At 42.9% G+C, this 23,872-nt stretch overlaps 1 protein-coding gene across 1 annotated transcript in view; it reads right to left on the reverse strand.

Moving 5' to 3' along the window:
* The window catches only part of LOC126263228 (pickpocket protein 28-like), a 200,097-nt gene that overhangs the window by 20,849 nt on the left and 155,376 nt on the right, over positions 1 to 23,872 (reverse strand). Inside the window, exon 8 of the mRNA XM_049960311.1 lies at positions 22,037 to 22,210. Coding sequence (XP_049816268.1) covers positions 22,037 to 22,210 — 174 coding nt within the window. The remainder of the gene's footprint in view (positions 1 to 22,036; positions 22,211 to 23,872) is intronic.

Genomic DNA, 23,872 nt, shown 5'->3' on the forward strand with positions numbered 1-23,872 from the left:
ACTTCTAGGGCGCGGCTCGCGCCAAAATCTAGCAAGCACCGACCACTTGTCTAGGGTCATTGACGTCATCAAATTAAGTAACACAAAACTCTCTAATTAAATAAACAAAACAAAATGAACTATAAGCTTTACTCTACATCTGGAAATTTATTATGTAGCCGCGAATGTTCTGGCTGTCTTATACATAAGCATACATACTTGGACATCCGACATTCACTTGTAGGGGAACCACTAGTGGATTCGTTCCCACGTTACAGAGTTGCAACACTTGCCAGTTCCTGTAGAGAATTACATGGATGATTTTTAATAATGCCGAACGGCCCCCATACTCTCACGCACGCATTCTCATTCACACGCACCCTAACACACAATACACGTTTTTACTTAGAATTCTTGAAATTATTATTATTATAGAAAAGTCACAGACGTTTTCTGAAACTAAAAACTTTCCGAATTTATATAGGAAATTAAAAGTGTTATCAGATCATCGTACATAGTCACTGAAGGTGAACTATTACATCACTGTATTTATTTAAATTCTTGACTGTCGGAAAGGTTACGTTCTTTTTTTATGGAATTTTACTAACTTCCAAAATACAACTATTTTTGATCTCAGACTTTGACATATTGTTTGTTTTCACAACGGAAGGATGTACATCAAATATGACGTTCCTCAGGTTAATCCTTTATTAGTTATTAATATTTTTAGTTTCTTATAATGTAAGTGGCCTGCCAGCGCTACTCCACTGCTTTCACACGCGCAGCTGCAACAGATGGTCGTGACGTCAGTCTGCAGGACACAACTCGTCCGTTACTGACCGTATAATACTCTACCGGCTTACATTGCAGCCCACATACATTCTGAAGTAAAGCTTTTAATAGACAAATGGGCGATCGCGCACTAGTTGCGACGCCACCATGTGTTCGATTGGGTTGAGATCTGGCAAGTTGTGGGGCCAGCATGTCAACTGGAAATCGCTACTGTATTCCTCGAAATACACCATCACACTCCCGGCCTTGTACATGGTGCATTATCTTGTTGAAAAATTCAACCTGCCGTCAGGATACATGATATTCATGAAGTGGTGTACGTCGTTTCCAACCAGTGTACGATACTCCTTGGCGTTGGTGGTGCCCTACAAGAGCTCCACTGGACCCATGGGTTCCTCAGAGCATAATGGAGCCGCCACCAGCTTGTGTATGTCCCGCAGTACTGGTGTCAAGGAGCTGTTCCCTGAAAGACGACGGAGTCGCGCCCTCCCATCGGCATGATGAAGAAAGTATCGGGATTCATCAGAGCATGCTACCCTCTACCCCTGCGCCAGCGTCCAGTGCCGATGGTCACTTACCCACTTCGGTCGTAGTTGCCGATGTCGTGGTGTTAGCATAGACACATGCATGGGTCGTCGACTGCTCCGGGGACCATCGTTAGGAGTGTTCAGGCACACTTTTAATCTCCCTGGTGTGATATTCGCTATTTTTGGCTTCATTAAAACAGCAAATAGTTAACACTTTCAGCCGGAAGGCGAATACTTGTTTATAAAGAATGATTAATGTATAATAAGGCGTCGCATAGCGACGGTGGATTTTCTAAATAATGTAATTCGTAGTCTTTGAGCGGCAATATAAACTGAGAATAATATGGATCGATATGCAATGCTTCACTATTTTGTTCGCTGGAGAACAAATGAAGCCTTGAGCGCTAAACACTTTCACTGTTTTTCTTAAGCAAGACGGACGCAGATTTGTGGCGATCTGATCCAATTTTTACTAAATGTATAATACGTGTTCCGGCTAAGTTTGAGTGAAGTGTAAAAAGAAGAACTGTTATAACTTACCGTGACGACGCACGAGCGACTCAAGAGGACAATGGCTATATAAAAGAGCGCTCAATGGACATGATACGGACATAAAAATCTACCGTCATTGTAGTACTAAGCTTAAGGTACGATATATGTTTTAGTTTATAATAAATATTTGTTCTGGGAATACTGAATCATTTAGCAGTGCTCATTCCTATCATCTTCTCAGTATTATTTTCATGTTAATTATGCATTTTGCTAAGATTACAGACACCAAGATCAGCAGTCCAATGCGAGTGTTACATTTAAAAAAAAACTTTTTTCTCGTTTTCTTGCATCAGCTTTAATATTGAATTCTCTTTTTGTGCGACGTTACAGTTGTTTCTGCACCCTTAAGAATTTTCTGATCCCTTAGGAAATTGTTTTGTCATAACAATAACTTCACAACTGGGTATGATCGTATCTACGATCATGAAGTAATTAGAAAGACGATAATGCACTTTCTTAATCAATAGCACGCTAGCTGTGACTGCCTCAAGCCACGCGAAACTGCAAGTAAAGACTATTCACATTTCATAATGCAATATCTTATGACAATGGTCAATCCATGATTCTTACGCCAATTGTGATTGATATAACAGTAAACGAAATCTCAAATTCCAACTTTTCTGTTGAATAACAACATCACCTTTATTTTATTACATCACACTCGGCACTGAAGTCTGATGTTAGTTCCACCACAGTGTCCTGTTTTAACAGTCCACCCTGCCTATGACGTCTGACATCTGTAATGAGGGTTGGCCGCCCAACCCCACGACGTCTGGATGTAGTTTCACCTTGGTTTCGGCACGTGTTGAAGACACTCCTGGAAGACCCGATAAGTTTTGCAGTTTCGGAAATGCTCGTGCTGAGCCTCCAGGTCATCACAATCTGCCCTCAGTCCAACTCAGATACATCGCTCGCTTTCCCCATGTTGCACACAGACAGCACGCTTACTGATGCTACACGCACTGTGCGTGTGTCTGACGAGCAGTCATTCCTTGCCAGGTGACGCTGCTGTCGCCTGGACGAGTTTATATCGATAGCTGGTCGGTGGTCATAATGCTCTGGCTGATCGGTTTAAGTGTCGGCTGCCCACCTGGTACATCCGAACGTCTGAGCCAAGTTCAATACCTCCTCCGTGGTGGGATCGTCGAATTTCAAGCACTTTTCATGTACTTCCTTGTCTGGGGCAGTGTGAATAAAAGCACTCCGGCTCATAGCTTGTGCAAGCGATTCATTAGTTTTGGGTTGTAATCAGACGGCTCTTTCAACTGAGCCCCTGTACAGGGTCATTCAAGTAGAAAGAACACATTTGAGTGGTTTATTCCAGACGAACAGTGAAAGATAGAAACACATTGCGCGTGTCACTGATAAAGTTCAAAGTTTTGATACAGCTGAGCTATTCTTCCTTTGCAGCAACATGTCAACCAGATGACAAAGGAAATCATTTTGTGTGTTAGAATCTGCGCAAACTCAATCCATTGCTCAAGTGCAATGCGCGTTCCGCCGTCAATACAACAAGAAGCCGCTTCTGTACAAGGAGATATATGACTGGGATACAAAATCCTTGGAAGCTGATGGCATATGCATAGCGAACAGCACTGGTCGGCCACGCACGTCTGGTGAGAATGTCGAGCGTATCCGAGATGCGTTCACACATAGTCCACGGAAGTACATAAGCCGGGAACGGCAGGAACTTCAAGATACTCAAACAACGGTGTGGCGTGTTCTGAAACGACACCTGCAAACGAAGCCTTACAAATTGCAGTTTGTGCAGCAATTGCGTCTCGGTGACTGTAACAGAAGGTATGCATTCAGTTCTCCCCCTTATATCGCAAAGAAAACTTTTTCCAAACGACTCATCTTTACGTACGGATCGACGTTTCATCTATTGGGTAAAGTAAGCTGCCGTAATGTAACAATTTGGGAATCACAAAATTCTGGCGTCTTGTCGAACAGGAAAGAGACTCACCGAACTTGAATGTGTTTTGTCCCGTTTCTAGTATTCATAAAGTTCATGGACCTTTCTTTTTTGCAGAGGAAACTAACAGGAATGTCATACATCAACATGTTGCAAAATTGTTTGTTTCCTCAACTTCACGAAGATTGCAATGACTTCATTTTAATCCATGATAGCGACCCGCCTCACCATCAGATTGGGGTGTGGCGTTGTCTTAACATCATCTGTGGTATCTTGTATCGATACCACCCGACGGCATTTCAGGGTTGGTAATAGAATGCCAAGTTTCCGTCTGACGCCGATAGAAGTGAGTGCGGGGTCTGGCGGAAGCGGCGGTGCATGTCCACTGAGCCACACCTCCACCAGTCCTGTTCTAAGAGCGCCCTCTGCTGCCACAATATAGGACGGCTGGTGGCAGTTGCTCAGCAACTCGCGCTTGTAGCCACTGCACTACAATGTGTTTGTTTGTGCCTCATCCCTGTTGACATTAAGACAGCCGGACTTGATTTCTTGCTACAATATTTGTAATTAGTCTTCGTTCATTAGGAGAAATACAAGTTAGGTAAATCTTCTGTTTTTACGTGATAATCGTTCGTTAATCATTTCTGCTCCTGTTCAGCTTTTCTACGATGGCAGTTGCCACAGTAGTCTGCAGCCCACCTCTCCTTAGCATTCTCTATGAAGCTGTACCCAACACCATCACACAGCATTAGATTAGAAGAGGTGAACAACAAGATCTTGTTCGTTGCTTTTGGTCTACCACGTCACTAGACCCCATATCTTGTGTTGTTTTTTTTTCTGTTGGAGTACGTAAACAACAGAGTCTGGCACCTACCCTTCAAGAGCTGAGAAATCGAACTGTTGAAGTTGCCGATTCAGTAAATAGGGACCTGTTGATACGAGTGTGGATTGAAATGGACTACCATTTTGATGTTTCTCCAGCGATGCATGGTGCCCATGATGAGTGTATGGTATAATATCTGTCGCAACACAAAACTTTGAACTTTTGTCCATTCAATACATGGGAAACGTTTACATTTTCCATAGTTTGTAATAAACTCTTTAAATTTGCTCTTTATTAGTGAATCAGCCTGTAGTTCAGCCGCCCAGGTAAGGTGTGACTGCTTGAGTTGTTTTGGACACTGACAGGATTCCACTCGAGACAATATACCATCAGAATGCCGATGGAAACAAACATTTAAGGGGCATACATCTAATCAAAGTGAAGTTGGGCTAATTCAGTTAGGGGGGGGGGGGGGGGGGCAAGCTTGCAAAGCAACCTGTACGTTTGGGACTTGATCGAAGACACAAGAGAGATTTAACAGTTTCAGGGTCTGTTACCTTGAATTCAGCGAAATGCTCTCGGAGTCCCATCTCATACTGTTCCCAATCTCCAGGCGTAACATCGTATGGTTGGAAAGACGGTGCAAGTGCTCGGCGAGGTTGGGGCTAAGTGGGCGGCAGCACAGACAGATTCTCGTCGTGTGCAGCGGTACTGCTCTCTGTCGGCTGGGCCCCACAACAAGCAGCGTGGCTGGAGCGGCGAGAGTTCATACCGCGCTGAATCCCTTGGCCGCTGCCGTTGTGGCGCCACGCTGTGCACCCCTTAGCTGCAGGGGCGGAGAGCCGACAGGTTTTATCTGCAGCTGGCGAAGGAGGCGATGGCATCGACGGGTTGTGATGCCCACCGAAAGCAGTGGTAACCCAAGGAGTTACCACACATACCACAAACACACACACACACAAACACACACACTTTTATATATATATATATACACTCCTGGAAATGGAAAAAAGAACACATTGACACCGGTGTGTCAGACCCACCATACTTGCTCCGGACACTGCGAGAGGGCTGTACAAGCAATGATCACACGCACGGCACAGCGGACACACCGGGAACCGCGGTGTTGGCCGTCGAATGGCGCTAGCTGCGCAGCATTTGTGCACCGCCGCCGTCAGTGTCAGCCAGTTTGCCGTGGCATATGGAGCTCCATCGCAGTCTTTAACACTGGTAGCATGCCGCGACAGCGTGGACGTGAACCGTATGTGCAGTTGACGGACTTTGAGCGAGGGCGTATAGTGGGCATGCGGGAGGCCGGATGGACGTACCGCCGAATTGCTCAACACGTGGGGCGTGAGGTCTCCACAGTACATCGATGTTGTCGCCAGTGGTCGGCGGAAGGTGCACGTGCCCGTCGACCTGGGACCGGATCGCAGCGACGCACGGATGCACGCCAAGACCGTAGGATCCTACGCAGTGCCGTAGGGGACCGCACCGCCACTTCCCAGCAAATTAGGGACACTGTTGCTCCTGGGGTATCGGCGAGGACCATTCGCAACCGTCTCCATGAAGCTGGGCTACGGTCCCGCACACCGTTAGGCCGTCTTCCGCTCACGCCCCAACATCGTGCAGCCCGCTTCCAGTGGTGTCGCGACAGGCGTGAATGGAGTGACGAATGGAGACGTGTCGTCTTCAGCGATGAGAGTCGCTTCTGCCTTGGTGCCAATGATGGTCGTATGCGTGTTTGGCGCCGTGCAGGTGAGCGCCACAATCAGGACTGCATACGACCGAGGCACACAGGGCCAACACCCGGCATCATGGTGTGGGGAGCGATCTCCTACACTGGCCGTACACCACTGGTGATCGTCGAGGGGACACTGAATAGTGCACGGTACATCCAAACCGTCATCGAACCCATCGTTCTACCATTCCTAGACCGGCAAGGGAACTTGCTGTTCCAACAGGACAATGCACGTCCGCATGTATCCCGTGCCACCCAACGTGCTCTAGAAGGTGTAAGTCAACTACCCTGGCCAGCAAGATCTCCGGATCTGTCCCCCATTGAGCATGTTTGGGACTGGATGAAGCGTCGTCTCACGCGGTCTGCACGTCCAGCACGAACGCTGGTCCAACTGAGGCGCCAGGTGGAAATGGCATGGCAAGCCGTTCCACAGGACTACATCCAGCATCTCTACGATCGTCTCCATGGGAGAATAGCAGCCTGCATTGCTGCGAAAGGTGGATATACACTGTACTAGTGCCGACATTGTGCATGCTCTGTTGCCTGTGTCTATGTGCCTGTGGTTCTGTCAGTGTGATCATGTGATGTATCTGACCCCAGGAATGTGTCAATAAAGTTTCCCCTTCCTGGGACAATGAATTCACGGTGTTCTTATTTCAATTTCCAGGAGTGTATATATATATATATATATATATATATATATATATATATATATATATATATATACATCTGCTATTACCAAAAAATGTACTGATGTACTGCAACATGGTCTCACCAAAACAGTACAGTTAAAAATAAATTACGCAGTAATTTCATGTTATTTATAAAAACAAAAATTAGAAAAGAAGCTTGCTATGGATGCTCAGGAGGCGGCCATCACGTGCTTTGTAAACTTCAGCAAAGCATTTGTCACTATCGACTTTGATATTCTACCAGCCAAACTTAGTAGCCAAAATTTATCGCCAAGTGCAATGCAATGGTTTCACTCATACCTGACGTCTCACTAGTAATGCGTCATGTCTGGCGCCATAAAGTGACAATGGTAGCAGGTAGTATCAGGCGCTCCTCAGGGTTCCATATTGGGTCCTATACTCTTTTCATTGTATGTCAATGATGTGTCATCATTTTTGTCCTACTGTAAATACCACATGTATGCTGATGACCTCCAGTTGTATCAAAATGCAAATCCAATAAACCTGAAGACAGCTATAGATAATCTCAATACTGACCCATGTGCTCTATCAAAATTGACCAGCATATGGGGTGTTAAAGCTCAACCCATCCTATACCCAAGCCGTACTGCATGGTCATTCTACGTTCATTAGCGTCAACCGTAGGGAATCCCAACCATCTTTAACCCTAAATGGAACAAATATCATATTATTTCCTTCAGCAAAAAGTGCAGGAGTGATAACAGATGAAAATCTAAACTGAACTGAGCAGATAACTGTAATGTGTAAAATGCATCAGCATCTCTCCATGCACTATAAGAATTTAAAGAGCTATTCCCTCTACACCCCAAAAATAAACTTGTATACACACTTAAACTTCCAATTACTAATTACAGCGATGTTACCCTGCAATGCCCTTCTCAGGAAAGCTAATGGCGCCTGGAACTGGCTATGAATGCCTGTGTCCGTTATATCTGTGCTGTTCGACTCTGTTATCACATTTCACCGTCATATGCACATCCATGCAGACTGCATGCAGACAAGAGCAGAGATTTCCATACCCTCTGTCCTCTCTGCTGTCTTGTCACTGAACACTGTTCCTCATATCTCTTCTCAACCTTAATGCTGTTGTCTGATCAACATAGCAGAAACGCCAGTTCCCAAAAGAGCAAAGTGCTGTCTGTCCCACTCCACTGTTCAGTCACTTTTCGTAGTCCTTCTCAGCAGCAAGACTCCAACTCTGGAATAATCATCTCCATTATATCAGAGAACTGAATAACTTCTCCAGCTTCAGTAGACAGTTAATGACATATCTACTAAAGCAATAATAAGGATTACCATTGTCCCTGTACAGACTCATTACCCTCCAGTTTTGTTAGATGGTGCAGTCTCCTAAAATTTCCTTTCCCCAGAACTCGCTGTATCAGATAACAGCTGTGATTTACACCTTTAAATTCCTTCTATATCTTCCACTATAATAATTACTGTTATTCTAATTATTGTTATTACTACTATCATTGTCCGCCCCGATAGCTGAGTGGTCAGCATGACGGATTGCCGTCCTACGGGCCCTGGATCGATTCCCGGCTGGATCGGGGATTTTCTCCGCTTAGGGACTGGGTGTTGCTCTGCCGTCATCATTTCATCCCCATCCGGCGGACAGGTCGCCCAATGTGGCGTCGAATGTAATAAGACCTGCACCAAGGCGGCCGGACCTGCACCCCAAGGGGTCTCCTGGCCAATGACGCCAAACGCTCATTTCCATTTCCATTACCATCATCACTATTAGTGGCAGTCATCTTCTTCTGTCTTGACTTTTCTCAACATTCATATTCCTTGACTGCATTGCCTCCTCCACATCATTTTGCCAGCTGCGTCATGGGCGACTCTTCTTCCGATGGGATGGAATCCATTGTAGTATCCTACTTAGTTTCCTATCTTCATCCATCCTGTTCACATGGCTAAACCAAATAACCTGTTTCTGTTGGATGTCGCCACATATACACATCAAAAAAGTTCTGCATCACCTTGGTTTCGAGAGTTCCGGAACCTGTACAGAAAATTGGAATAGAGATCAACATAAACGTCATTTCCACCCTTTTTACTGCTCGTGAAAGCCACACATTGCATGTTGTACTGCCATACAGCGAGACCTTCAGAGGTGGTGATCCAGATTGCTGTACACACCGGTACCTCTAATACCCAGTAGCACCTCCTCTTGCATTGATGCATGCCTGTATTCGTCGTGGCATACTATCCACAGGTTCATCAAGGCACTGTTGGTACAGATTGTCCCACTCTTCTACGGCGATTCGGCGTAGATCCCTCAGAGTGGTTGGTGGGTCACGTCGTCCACAAACAGCCCTTTTCAGTCTATCTCAGGCATGTTCGATAAGGTTCATGTCTGGAGAACATGCTGGCCAGTCTAGTCAAGCGATGTCGTTATCCTGAAGGAAGTAATTCACAAGATGTGCACGATGGGGGAAGGAATTTTCGTCCATGAAGACGAATTCCTCGCCAGTATTCTGCCGATATGGTTGCACTATCGGTCGGAGGATGGCATTCACGTATCGTACAGCCTTTACAGCGCCTTCCATGACCACCAGCGGCGTACGTCGGCCCTACATAATGTCACCCCAAAACCTCCAAATTGCTGCACTCGCTGGATAGTGTGTCTAAGGCGTACAGCCTGACCGGGTTGTCTCCAAACACGTCTCCAACGATTATTTGGTTGAAGGCATATGCGAAACTCATTAGTGAAGAGGACGTGAATCCAATACTGAGCGGTCCATTCGACATGTTGTTGGGCCCATCCGTACCGCGCTGCATGGTGTCTTGGTTGCAAAGGTGGATCTCGCCATGGACGTCGGGAGTGAAGCTGCGCATCATGCAGCCTATAGCGCACATCTTGAGTCGTAACACGACGTCCTGTGGCTGCACGAAAAGCATTATTCAAAATGGTGGCGTTGCTGTCAGGGTTCCTCCGATCCATAATCCGTAGGTAGCGGTCATCCACTGGAATAGTAGCCCTTGGGCGGCCTGAGCCAGGCAAGTCATCGACAGTTCCTCTCTCTCGGTATCTCCTCCATGTCCGAACAACATCGCTTTGGTTCACTCCGAGACACCTGGACACTTCCGTCGTTGAGAGCCCTTCCTGGCACAGTGTAACAATGCGGACGCGATCGAACCGCAGTATTGACCGTCTAGACATGGTTGAGCTACAGAGAACACGAGCCGTGTACCTCCTTTTTGGTGGAATGACTGGAACTGATCGGCTGTCGGACCCCCTCCGTCTAATAGGCGCTGCTCATGCATGGTTGTTTACGTCTTTGGGCGGGTTTAGTGACATCTCTGAACAGTCAAAGGGACGCTGTATATGATAGAATATCCACTGTCAATGTTTATCTTCAGGAGTTCTGGGAACCGGGGTGATGCAAAACTATTTTTTGATTTGTGTATATTGGTATCAATTTTCATCCTTTGTCGGATCACGTCCTTTATTCTTCTATTTATCCTCATCTTGCGCTTCGTCATAAGTAATCCATTTCAGTGGCAAGTAGTTTATTTATTTATTTTGCTGATGTCCCAAGCTTCTGCTCCGTACAAAGCTACACTCTGGACTATGGCCTTATACATTCTCTTCTTCATGGTTCTTATTATTTTTTTGTTCCACAGAAAAGAGTTCTTTGCTCTTGTTAGAGCTATTCCTTTATTAATCCTCCTAGTGATTTCATCTTTACTTGTGCCCTGTTTATTAAATAATACACAATGGTAATTTGCCTTTTTCTCACCTACTATTTCTTCTCCATCTACCTCCAAATTACGTAACCCTTATGGTCCAACGACCAAGTATTCACATTCACTCATGTTCATCTTCATGCCAGCCTTATTGTATCCCTCTTTAAGCTTTCTTATCATATAGCTCAGATCATCTTCATATTCTACTAGTAAAAGCTGGTCCTCAGAAAAATACAGGCTAAATGTCTTGCTTTCCTCTACGGTCACTGTGATAAATCGGCATTTTCTGTGCCAAGTCTGCAGTATTGCTCTTAAATACAGATTAAAGAGGGTAGATGACAGACCACATCCTGCCGCAGACCATTCTTCACCTCGAATTCTTCAGTCTAGCTACACCCACTCCTTGCTCTCGCCATGTCATTTTCATATAATTTCATAACAGTCTTTAGCAGTCTTCAATCTAACTCTACCCCATTCAGCTTTCCTCACAGTTTGTTGGTAGGTACATCATCGCATGCTTTCTCTAGATCAGTCAATGCAAGGTGTGTCTCCAGTCCAACCTCCATGCATTTTCCAAATATTAGTTTCATTGTGAAGATGTTGTCCATTACCGATCTTCAAGATCGGAATCCTATTTGCTCTTCTTGCAACTTGTGACTTGTTTCTTTCTCCGGCAAATTTTTCATTACCCTCGAGTACAGTTTTGCAACTAGTGGGATCACTGCCAATCGCCTAAAATATTTAGATCCTTATGCGGCACTTCCTTATGCACCGGTCTTATGTAACGTGTTTTCCATTCTCATGGAACATCATCTCCATTTAATACTCTTTCAAACAGCCTCCATAGCATCTTCGCCAATTTTGGAGAACCAAACTTCACCTGATCTGGATATATTGATCCATATCCTGTGCCTCTTCATCTTACAGCTCCTCACAGCCTGCAGAAGAACTTTTCTATCTAAGCGCCATATGTACTCCTGTTGAATCCTCACTTCACATCTATGTTAAAATTCAGACCGATTTTCCTTAAATAAATCCTCAAAATACACTGACCATTGACCGTGATTAATATTATTATTATGTAACTAGTCACTAGTTGAGAATGGCATCGACATGATTGTTCTCCATGCCTCAGCACTACGAGCCCTACCAACCATCCTTACTACACACTCACATCTTTCATCTCACGCCTTGTTTTATCTTTTTAACAAAATGGTTCAAATGGCTTTAAGCATTATGGGACTTAACATCTGAAGTCATCAGTCCCCTAGACTTAGAACTACTTACACCTAACTAAGAAAATCACACACATCCATGCCCGAGGCAGGATTCGAACCTGCGACCGTAGCAGTAGCGCGGTTCCGGACTGAAGCGCCTAGCACCGTTCGGCCACAGCGGCCGGCTCTTTTTAATACTTCTTTTTTTTTTTACTTGTCTATTTAGTATCCTATACCTACCTTTACTTTCACTGTCACACACATTAAGGAACGTCAAATGAGCTTTACTTTTCCTTTCAGTTATGTCTGCTATTTCTGCATCTCACCAAACTGGTTTCATCTTCTTCTCGTATTCTCCAAGCGCTTCTTTCGCTGCTTCAAAATGTTCAAATGTGTGTGAAATCTTATGGGACTTAACTGCTAAGGTCAACAATCAATAAGCTTACACACTACTTACCCTAAATTATCCTAAGGACACACACACACACACACATGCTCGAGGGAGGACTCGAACCTCCTCCGGGTTCAGCCGCACAGTCCATGACAGCAGCGCCCTAGACCGCTCGGCTAATCCCGCGCGGCTTCGCTGCTTCACCTATGCCCTTCTTTATATGCTCGTATTCCTCTTCTACTGTTCTCTCTGTGCTCTCCAATTTGTTTGCCAGTCACTGTTGGTGTAAGTACTTAGCACTATCTTCTCTTAAACTAACCAAGTTACATCTTATGCTCTCAGGCTGGCCAACATACTGCAGTCTCTTGTCTTCGCCACTACTCCTGAAAGTATAGGGGATATAAATTTTACATTCCGCCAGTTGATGGTCACTTCTGCAGTCTGACTCTCTTTTATGTCTGACATCTTGAATTTTGAAACTGGTCTTTTGCCTCATGATAAGGTAGTCAACAATTGATTTACACCCTCTTGTATGGTTATACAATATAAATTTATGTTTATCCTTATGACCAAAGAATGTATTTCCTACTGCTCCAATAAACCAACCAACCTATTTCCATTCTCATTCCTAATATCCTTCCCATACATCCCAGTAGCTTTACTATTCCTCTCTTTCCCTACTCTGCTATTAAAATCTCCCGTAAGGCCGTTTCAGGAATATTGAATTATATACAACATACGAAAAAAGTTAAAGTTTTGCTTTGTTGTAAGGGAATGGACTGGAATTTTCATCATTAAGAGGGCGGTGTGGGTATAAGTGCAGTTTTTTTTTACTTGTGACTCAAGACACTGTACTGAACAACATTACATCAATATTACTTCACTTGCAGACCCAGTAATTATATCTATTAGGACTAGTATGTTTGTAAGTTGGTTAGAACCTCCAAGTACATGAGAAAAGAGAAAGTCACTAATGCTTATTTTCACCTGGGCGGCAGGTCAGGTGGTAAAGTATGATCGTGTGAGCGCAAACTGGTTAGTCTATATTGACAGGTGTAGCCCACTTAGTGGTCCAGTTACGACCGTGCAGAAAACACTGGATGCTAAATAATGAGACATGTTTGCGAGAAGAGTTTTAGTCGCAGAGAAAAGCCGACTAGGACACTGAGGTGGGTGTAAATTAAGGTACCAATCGTCATCATAATATTTGCACTTCTACTCCTAACACACTGCATATGGTGAGCAATTGATTTAGAGATTTAATTAGACATAATGGTATTCAGTTATTAATATGGTTTATTTTCATTACACGCAGCTTGAGTACATCACTCCATGTAAAATTAAATATAAACGTTACCGCTTTACATATTTGGACCTTTAGCGCTCATTGCAATTTCTAAAACTTATTTAAGTTAACCAGATAACTAACGAGCTGTCGCACGTAATTCGAACATAGATCCACTAGCAATGCTGAAACCTACATCCAAAACGCATTTGACAAGAGTGAAAGTTATTTTAAGGGACAATATTAATTAACTTTAACGAAACCAATTTTCAACTTCGAGTTGTTTACTCGACAGGTTTTGATAGCACATTCATGGAACTTTCGCAGTTGGTTACTACGATACATACTTTAAACGATTGAAAAAGAAAAGAACATGACACATCCCAGGAACAATAGTAAACTGACTCAGTCACAAAGCTCCGTTCATGGTTTTCAACAGGTTTCCTTCGATTGTAGGATAAACATTGGATGTGGTAATCCTCTAACAGATAAAGTGGATCGGGAACCCTAGCGATTTAGGGCTAGCTCGATAGGATTCAGTCGACAAGAACCGAACTCTGCCTTCGATATAGAGAATGAGATAATGAAGCAAAAATGATGTGTTGAGTCAGGCCGATAGCGAACCTGTTTCCTTCTCTCGGAGCTGGCTGGGATTTAACTGAGAAGTACAAAGTTCTACAAAAATCTATCCTGCCTTTATTGGTAGGGAGTAAAAGAAGGTAAACAGAAAAATAAAGTGCACGGCGAAAGAAATAACAGATGCCAAAAACAAGTGTCGAGAAGGTCAATGTCTCTGCTCTCTCTCATACACTTAATATATATAGCCGTACACACACTATTTTTGTCAGGGGCACATTGTTCCCAGCTCCGACCAAGTTTTGGGTTATAAGGTAAACACCGTAAACGGAAATCCTCTACAAACTGTTCCCAATGTAGAACTGATATTCGGTTGAAAAGAAAAATCATCTTCTTAGCCTTCCCTCTGCGGTAAGAAATAAAAGACAAAACTAACAAGAAACAATTTTGGAATGAACGACATATCTCTTCTAATGATAAAATTCTTTTTTAAATTGTTTATTCAGGGAATAATCATAATAATTCCAGTTGAAACTTTCCGCGACGTGAGGTCGATAGTGTGTCCGTACACTGTTGACAAATTTTGACATCACATGTTTGTGTTTGTTTTTCTTGCCTTTTTTGTGTGCGTGCATCTGAAGAGCACGAAAATAGTGAACGTAAACATTAACTTGCGTGGGATATTGCGTAAGAGGAGATTCACGTAAAAAAAAAAAAAAAAAAAAAAAAAAAAAAAAAAAAAAAAAAAAAAAAAAAAACTTTGCGATCCTCACATCCAAATGACAGAGAACATTACTAGTAATATATTTTCACTGCAATGAATGTGTCGAAGCTATACTGTGGCATACACCAAAGAGCACCTGTTTTAGATGTCCTGAAAATCACTTTCTAACTGAAAAATTTTATCGCGAATACCCGTTCAGACGTTAAATTAGACAAATAGTTACTAAAAATGGTTTATAAATTTAAAAAACTGACTCCAAGTCTGGTACATAAAGGGTATTCTCCCGTCAGTGATCAGAGTGAGTTATCCAATACAGCCTTTCTTCAAAATTTCATTCACTTGCTCTCCAGTGTAAAGTAAACACTACTCCCTTTCCCTTTAACAATAACAACATACAACACTAACCCAAAATAAAATAGTGAATAATATATAACTGCCTGCTTTGGCATACAATACCTTCAACTAGCTACATCTAAAAAAATTGTAATATCCACTATTGTAATACTTGTTTCTGTACATCCATTCGAATCATCTACTTTGCTTCTGATGTATGCCATAATATGTACATAATATGTCCACAGTTGTAATATTAATTTACGTGCATCTATCCCGTATACTTTACAATTCCAATGTATGCAGTAACATTTACATAATATCACTACTGTATAATTTTATGACAAACGAACTGTTTTATTTGTTTATCTTAATTTTAATCGGTTTCTTTTAATATAATTAGTAAGTAATGGAGCATCAGTAAGTTGTAAATTCCTACCATCACATACATACACTGAAAAGCCAAATCGCGTAGGATCTCCGCGAGGCCGCGGAATTGCCGCAACACTACGTGGCATGGACTCGACTAATGTCTGAAGTAGTGATAGAGGGAACTGACACCATGAATCCTGCAGGGCTGTCCATAAATCCCTAAGAGTGCAACGGGGTGGAGATCTCTTCTGTACAACACGTTGCAAGAAATCCCAGATGTGCTCAACAGTGTTCATGGGTGGGGAGTTTGGTGGCCAGCGGAAGTGTTTAAGGGGCTCCGGAAAGGCTCAAAATCATGAAAAGTTCAATTTTTACTTTTTTGCGTTTTCTGAATCTGCAGACTATTACCTTTTAATAGATATATAATTTATTCAATTCCGAAGACTACAACTATTTTTAAATTTTTTTTGAAATGTGTTCTACATGGGCGTGACCCACTGTGGCGCTGTTAAACTGCTGTCAAATGGTGTTATTATTAACGTCCGTGTTCATCAGGTACATTTTAGTGATGTGAGATAAAGTATGTGTTGTGGCTAACCTGTGATGGTTCAATATATATCGCTGGTGTGATTGTCGATTGTTTCATGTTTAATTACTCTGTCGTTATCTCGAAAATATTCGTAATTAATTCTGTTTCTTGAGTCTCTGTTTTGTTGAAGTATAATAATGAGTAAAAGTAAAGTTATTAGAAATCCTCTGAAGGCTTTTAAGAAAAGGAGAAATGTTGGAAAGCCAAAGGTATGTGTTATTACTGTAAACAATAAAGACGATGAAAATCCCCAACATAGCTTGTGTCCCAAAGAAGAAGACAGTTGGTGTTAATATAACAAAGGATTGCTAACTGGTGAAGTGTACACTCATAAGCATAGTCTGCCTCATGCAATAATGGAGGTGATAAAACCTATTTTCAGAGACTTAGCAGCACCTGAACTGTTGAAAAAGTGTATTCACGGAAAAACTCAAATCCCCAATGAAAGTGTAAATAGTGTTATATGGTCGAGAATCCCCAAGACTGTATTTGTTGGAATAGAAACACTTCACTTTGGTGTGTATGATGCTGTTGCGACTTTCAATGATGGCAACATTGTAAGGTGCAAGGTATTTAGAAATATGGGAATGAAGATAGGTTCTAACATGGTACGAGCGATGCTTGCTTTAGACAATGAACGCCTTCGGGCTGCAGACAGGGCTTAAAGAGTCTAGAAATACAAGCAAGAGTAAACAGGAGGAGGAAGAAGAGGAAGCTGGAGGAGGAGTTTGCAGAGGATGAAGATAATCCATCCTATGGACCTGGAATGCACTAAAAAGTTAATCGAATCTTTGTCGCTCGATTCCCAAAACTTTTATTTTCTCATACTAATTACATGTTTTCTAAGGATCTTCCAAACATATTTGTTTCAAACTTTCAGTAAATGTTACACAGTACTTTCTGCATAATTTAACACAGCCTTTTTCCAAAAAACTGTATATTTTTGAATATATAAATAAAAAATTGCAAAAAAATGTTGTGAATTTTCATTACAATTGAAAAAAAATCATCTTTAATAACTGAACTAAAATTTTGTAAAATCCCTGAGTTAAATTGTAGCCCATATTCCAATAAATAATCTGTAAAAAGTTCAACTTCCTACCTCAAATACTTTGTGAGGAAAGATGTAATTTATAAGCGTTATTTTAACATTGCAAGTATAGGGCGTTCCGGAGCCCCTTAAACTCAAAACTGTGTTCTTGGAGTCACTCTGTAGCAATTCTGGACGTGTGGAGTGTCGCATGGTCCTGCTGGAATTGTACACGTCCGTCGGAATGCACAATGTACATGAATCGATGCAGATGATCAGACAGAATGCTTACGAACGTATCATCTGTCACTCCAACTGCACACGCCCCAGACCGTTACGGTGAACAGTCTCCTGCTGACATGCAGGATCCATGGATTCATGAGGTTGCCTCCATATCCGTACATGTCCATCCGCTCGATACAATTTGAAACGAGACTCGTCCGACCAGGCAGCATGTTTCGAGTCATCAACAGTCCAAGGTCAGTGTTTATGGGCTCAGGCAAGGCGTAAAGCTCTGTGCCGTGCAGTCATCAAGGGTACAACAGTGGGCCTTGGGCTCCGAAAGCCCATATCAATGACGTTTCGTTGAATGGGTCGCACGCTGACACTTGTTGATGGCCCAGCACTGAAATCTGCAGCAATCTCCGGAAGGGTTGCACTTCTGTGATGTTGAACGATTCTCTTCAGTCGTTGTTAGTCCCGTTCTTGCAGGAATTTTTTCCGGCCGCAGCGACGTCGGAGATTTGATATTTTACCGCATTCCTGATATTCACGGTACACTCGTGAAATGGACGTACGGGAAAATCCCCACTTCATCGCTACCTCGGATATGCTGTGTCCCATCGCTCGTGCGCCCACTAAAACACCACGTTCAAACTCACTGAAATTTTGATAACCTGCCATTGTAGCAGCAGTGTCCGATCTAACAACTGCGCCAGACACTTCTTGTCTTATATGGGCGTCCCCGACCGCAGCGCCGTATTGTGCATGTTCACATATCTCTGCATTTGAATACGCATGCCTATACCAGTTTCTTTGCGCTTCAGTGTATTATTAAGGCGAGGACGGCAAATGATCTCTTCAGTGAGGATTCACGACAGGCTCGAACTCTTACAGGAATCGGCGAAATACCGCGAGTAATGAGTGTAATTGACAAGGAGCACTACATCAGTAGTGTACGTTGTAAGTTGAGAATTTGGGTCTGACGGGAGGCGTGCTAGGGTAGTTCACGCAGGTGCGATGATCACTGTGTCCGGATGGTGTAGTGGTTCCGGCGTGATAGCTCAGGGTGGTCAGTGCTGGATGGCAGCACTCTGTAATAAAATAAAATGAGTGAAGTATTCATCGATGAATCTGAAGGGGTATCTTGTAACGTCCGCCCAGCCTAAATGATGAAAACAATGATGAACAAAATGAAGATAAAATAGCTGTATCCAAAAATTAAAAAAAAGAGTGGTCAGAGCAACTGACTAGTGAGTGGGAGACTCGGTTTGCATTCCGGTACTCAACTTCCCCATTGATTTAAATAAATGGCCACTCGCATCCAATATCTGTAATTCTTTTGAGTCTGGGGTCATGTGTTTGGGGAAATTCTGAAAACGTTTTCGGAATACAAAAGCGTGTTCTAAGAATTATGTCTGGTGTTAGTTCCCAGAAGGCGTTTTAGACAAATCTATGAGTACTTTTACCCCCAATAGAGAATTCTATTACTATTCTTCATTGTTATTATTTATTTATTTATCTTTTCTCAAAAAATTATAACAACAATAAGGTTAAAAACAGCCTTTACAAATACTTTAGGGGTTCAGCATTAGTAAAGGAAGGAGTGAGAGACATTGAACAACCTGTCACAGCATATTAAAAGTCTTGTGGGTAACACAGTGGAGAAATTTTTTTCTATTCCATCTTTACATAAGGGTTTACAATTAAATTATTAAATACAACATAATTAATATTAACACTACTCTTAAAGTATTTTACAAATTGTGGTGCATTTAAATAAAATGTACATCTTTTACTTCTCGCATTCGAGAGACTTCTGTCACTGGGATCCATAAAGATTATTTGTGCAGTGTAACAGAAAAGCTACAAATGAGTATTAAATCAACAGAAATTTGCTTAAGATCTAAAAATACCCGACATTAGGCGTCCAATACTACGTAGCTATCACTCTACTATGATGTTAATCTGCACACGGGTGTGACCAAATGTACGTTACAGTTGTACCATCACAGTAACAGTAGGTTCGGTTGATCTATAGGTGCATAGTCCTAGCGCAAAGTTCACAAACTTCATCGCACCAGAATGCAGTAAAACTTGCTCAAAGTTGAAAATTTATATTTATGCCTGGAACGCATCCTGAGGTTTGTTTATGTATTTTTTGTGCCTAGAGATATAATTTTTATTGAATACTAACACTATCTGTTACAGTCCTCATACACACCTCCTCTGTTCGATAAGAGGGATAGAGCTAAAAAAGCGGAAACGCTCTGTAAAATCATTCTACATTAGGCGTACAAATACTAAATATTAATAGATTCGGTTTTGGAGAGGGTTTGCCTTGAACAAAACACGATTTTTTGCTTTTATTTCCCAGACCTATTTCGCGCTCAGCATCATCAGCGCATTTTCTTATTATCTTTCTATAAAAAAAGAAAAATGCTTTTTGCTATTTGTGTGTATGTGTGTGTGTGTGTGTGTGTGTGTGTGTTCGCAATATGTTTCATTTAATTTTTCACGTTCCCCACCATCTTCACTGCGAAGGACTGCTCTAAGTACTTAGTGGAGGCCTTCCCGGTGAAGGTAATGGGGAAACCAGAAAACACTCCCACCCACCCACCCACACGCGCACGCACGCACACACACACACACACACACACACACACACACACACACACACACACACACACACACACAAACGCACACAATCTTCCATATAGAATTAGTTGATGGTAGGCATAACTATGAGATTCCCAGTCGCAAAATTTCGAAGTAAATTACTGTTCTACATTAAGTTCTATATGGTTGCTGATGACAAACTGTGGAACAAAACAACTGCAATGAAAAACATAAAGTCCAGGAAAACCACAGCATGTGGAAACAAAGTATATACAGAAAACTTAGACTGTTTTTCAAATATGTAAATACTGTCTTAAAAACGCAAATTTATATGTGTATAAACAGTAAAGAGCATTTTTCTTGTTCTATAGAAAGATAACAGAAAATCCACTGATGATGCTGAGATTTCAGCGAAACAAGTCTGGGAAATAAAACTAAGAATTGTGTTTTACTCAAGACGGACTCTCTCTATAACCAAATCCACGAGGGTTGCCCAGAAAGTAATGTACCGGATTTTTTTTTCTCAGCGGAAAATTATGCTAAGAATGCGAAGCGTTATGTATGTATTATTTGAAGTCTCCTGAGTCAGCGTGCCAAGTTTCCGTCCCTTCCGACAGATAGCATAGCTGTAGGACTGTTTCAAAATGGCGTATGTAGGTGATGAACGTTACAAGCAACGTGCCATCACTGAATTTCTCACTGCAGAAAAGAAACTGTGGGGAATATTCACAGACGCATGAGCAAAGTCTGTGGAGCACCTGCTGTCGACAGAAGTGCAGTTAGTCGCTGGGCACGGAGGGTGAGGTCACCAGAAGGCGGTTCGGTGGAGCTCCACGATTTGCAGCGGTCGGGGAGACCAACCGCGGCTGTCACACCTGACTTGTTCCAACGAGCTTATGTTGTCATTCGCGAGGACAGACGCATTACGACTCGGCAGTTAGAGCTGCGTCTGACAATCAGCAAAGGAAGTGTGGATGCAATTATCAGCACTCTTGGATACTCAAAAGTGTGTGCAAGATGGGTCCCGCTGTATCTATCGGTGGATCACAAGTCGCCCAGAAAAAAACATTTGCCTTGATATGTTGCAACGTTTTGAGGCGTCTTGTCCCGCATTGTGACAGGTGATGAAATCTGGGTTCACCATTTGGAGCCCGAAACAAAACGACAGTGCATGGAATGGCAACATTCCCACTCCCCACAGAAGAAAAAAATCCAAAGCAACTGCTTCCGCCGGTAAGGTCATGATCACCACGTTCTGGGACTGTGAAGGTGTGATTCTCATTGATGTGATGCCAAGGGGCGATACGTTTAATTCGGAAGCATATGTCAGCGCTTTAAGAAAACTCAAGACGCGCTTCTGGAGACTTCGGCGCCACAGCAACCCAGGAGATGTTTTGCTGCAACACGATAACGCTCGTTCCCACACAAGTCTGAGGACTGCCGAACATATTGCAAAACGGAGTTGGACATTGTTACCCCATCCACGCTACAGCCCTGACCTAGCACTCCGGACTTCCACTTGTTTGGGCCATTAAAGGATGCCATAAGTGGAAGACATTTTGAGGACGATGAGGAGGTGATTCACACATTGAAACACTGGCTCCGCCACAGGACAACGATTAGTACCGACAGGAGGAAAGTCATAGAACGGCATGGAGATTACGTGTAAAAATAGGGTGTGTCGATAAAGCACCATTCTTTCGTGTGTGAAATTCTCATTACGTTCAATTAAGAATTGTTGAAGAAAAAAATGCGGTGCATTACTTTCTGGGCACTTGTAAGCAGAGACGGACAGAAGCGCTTCATCCTCAAGATGAGAAAATATAAAATTCTAGGTACACTGTGAGATGAGCAACTGTCGCGGGAAGAGCTTCTAACGCCCGGCAGTGGGCAGTGGAGCGTCACCGGTGACGTCAGCAGCAGTGGCAGCGGCGGCAGTCAGCGGAAGTGCAGGTAGGCCCTGGCGGTCAGGAAGTAGAGGCACTCCACCAGGCTGAGCACGCTGAAGCCCAGGAAGAGACCCAGCAGCCCGCCGCAGTTGGCTGTCCAACACAGTGACGTGTAAGTGTTCTCACCGCACACTGAAATCCGGCACATCGAGTACGGTGGGTTCACCCCTGACGCACACAACGCCACATATTTACCTCAACGTGAAATATACGCTGTCGATATACATTATTATAGCCACATTCTATGAGAACGTGAGTAGCATAGCGCATGTTACATATCATATGGGATGAACTGACAAACTTGGCTTCGGAGGAAACTATCAGGCGCTCCGTAAGTGTCAGTCTCTAGCCTTGTTTCTCTCTTCTTATATCTCCTTATCGGCAACCAACAATACATCCATATTACACCATCTCAGCTTTTCCCACAAATCAAAGGTCAGCGAAATCACACCACTCAGTACCCACACAACTGCCCGATCCTCGTCTCCAGGCAAACAAATTCCCCTGTTCTCCACCCGAAGATGAAGACATACTCTTCAGATAACTTGAATGCAGCTGGGTGACATCGACAACAGCCAATATTTAGAGAGGTGCACACCCTGTCGTTTTCAAGGCCAAACCGCAGCAAGTAAGAGTCGAGCAAGGTAATTTAAAACCTCGGGTTGCAGAGCAATTTTGGAAAGATAACACACACATACACACAAACACACACACACATACGTACGTACATAAATTAGCGCCACAACACAACCAAAGATGACCAACGCTGGAAGTTATTGATAGCGAATATTAAAAACAGACAGCATTTGCTCTGTCCTTCTGTTGTTTCATCAGAAAGAGAGCAAAATTACAGTCCGAATTTAAGAAAAAGCTTCTATCTCTATTCACAAAGTCACTAATTTCAAGTGTCTCCTTTATAACACTAGTCCAATATCTGGAATCTCCGAGTAGATATATTCCATGGGTTGGCCGTGTTCTGTAACGGTACATTTGCTCGGCTGTTATAAGCGTGTGTGACGATTATGCTCAGTACACCTGTCCTCCATGGTCCTGATGGTCTAACCAATATTGCCATGCCATAACCCGTCTTACGCAAACCAAGTTCATCTTTTACGGATCCTAAAACAGCCCTAATCTTCGATGGTGGTCAAAAACGCATTTCAAATTATACAGGATGGTCCATTTATCGTGACCGGGCCAAATATCTCACGAAATAAGCGTCAAATGAAAAAACTACAAAGAACGAAACTTGTTTAGCTTGCAGGCGGAAACCAGATGGCGCTATGGTTGGCCCGCTAGATGCCGCTGCCATAGGTCAAACGCATATCAACTGCGTTTTTTTAAATAGAAACCCCCACTTTTTATTACATATTCATGTAGTAAGTAAAGAAATATGAATGTTTTAGTTGGATCACTTTCTTCGCTTTGTGATAAATGGCGATGTAATAGTCACAAACATACAGCTCACAATTTTAGACGAACAACTGGTAACAGGTAGGTTTTTTAAATTAAAATACAGAATGTAGGTACGTCTGAACATTTTATTTCGGTTGTTCCAATGTGATACATGTACCTTTGTGAACTTATCATTTCTGAGAACGCATGCTGTTACAGCGTGATTACCTGTAAATATCACATTAATGCAATAAATGCTCAAATGATGTCCGTCAACCTCAGTGCATTTGGCAATACCTGTAACGACATTCCTCTCAACAGCGAGTAGTTCGCCTTCAGTTATGTTCGTACATGCATTGACAATGCGCTGACGCATGTTGTCAGGCGTTGTCGGTGGATCACGGTAGCAAATATCCTTCAACTTTCCCCACAGAA

This window comes from Schistocerca nitens, chromosome 6 (assembly GCF_023898315.1).
Source record: "Schistocerca nitens isolate TAMUIC-IGC-003100 chromosome 6, iqSchNite1.1, whole genome shotgun sequence".
Lineage (NCBI taxonomy): Eukaryota > Metazoa > Arthropoda > Insecta > Orthoptera > Acrididae > Schistocerca > Schistocerca nitens.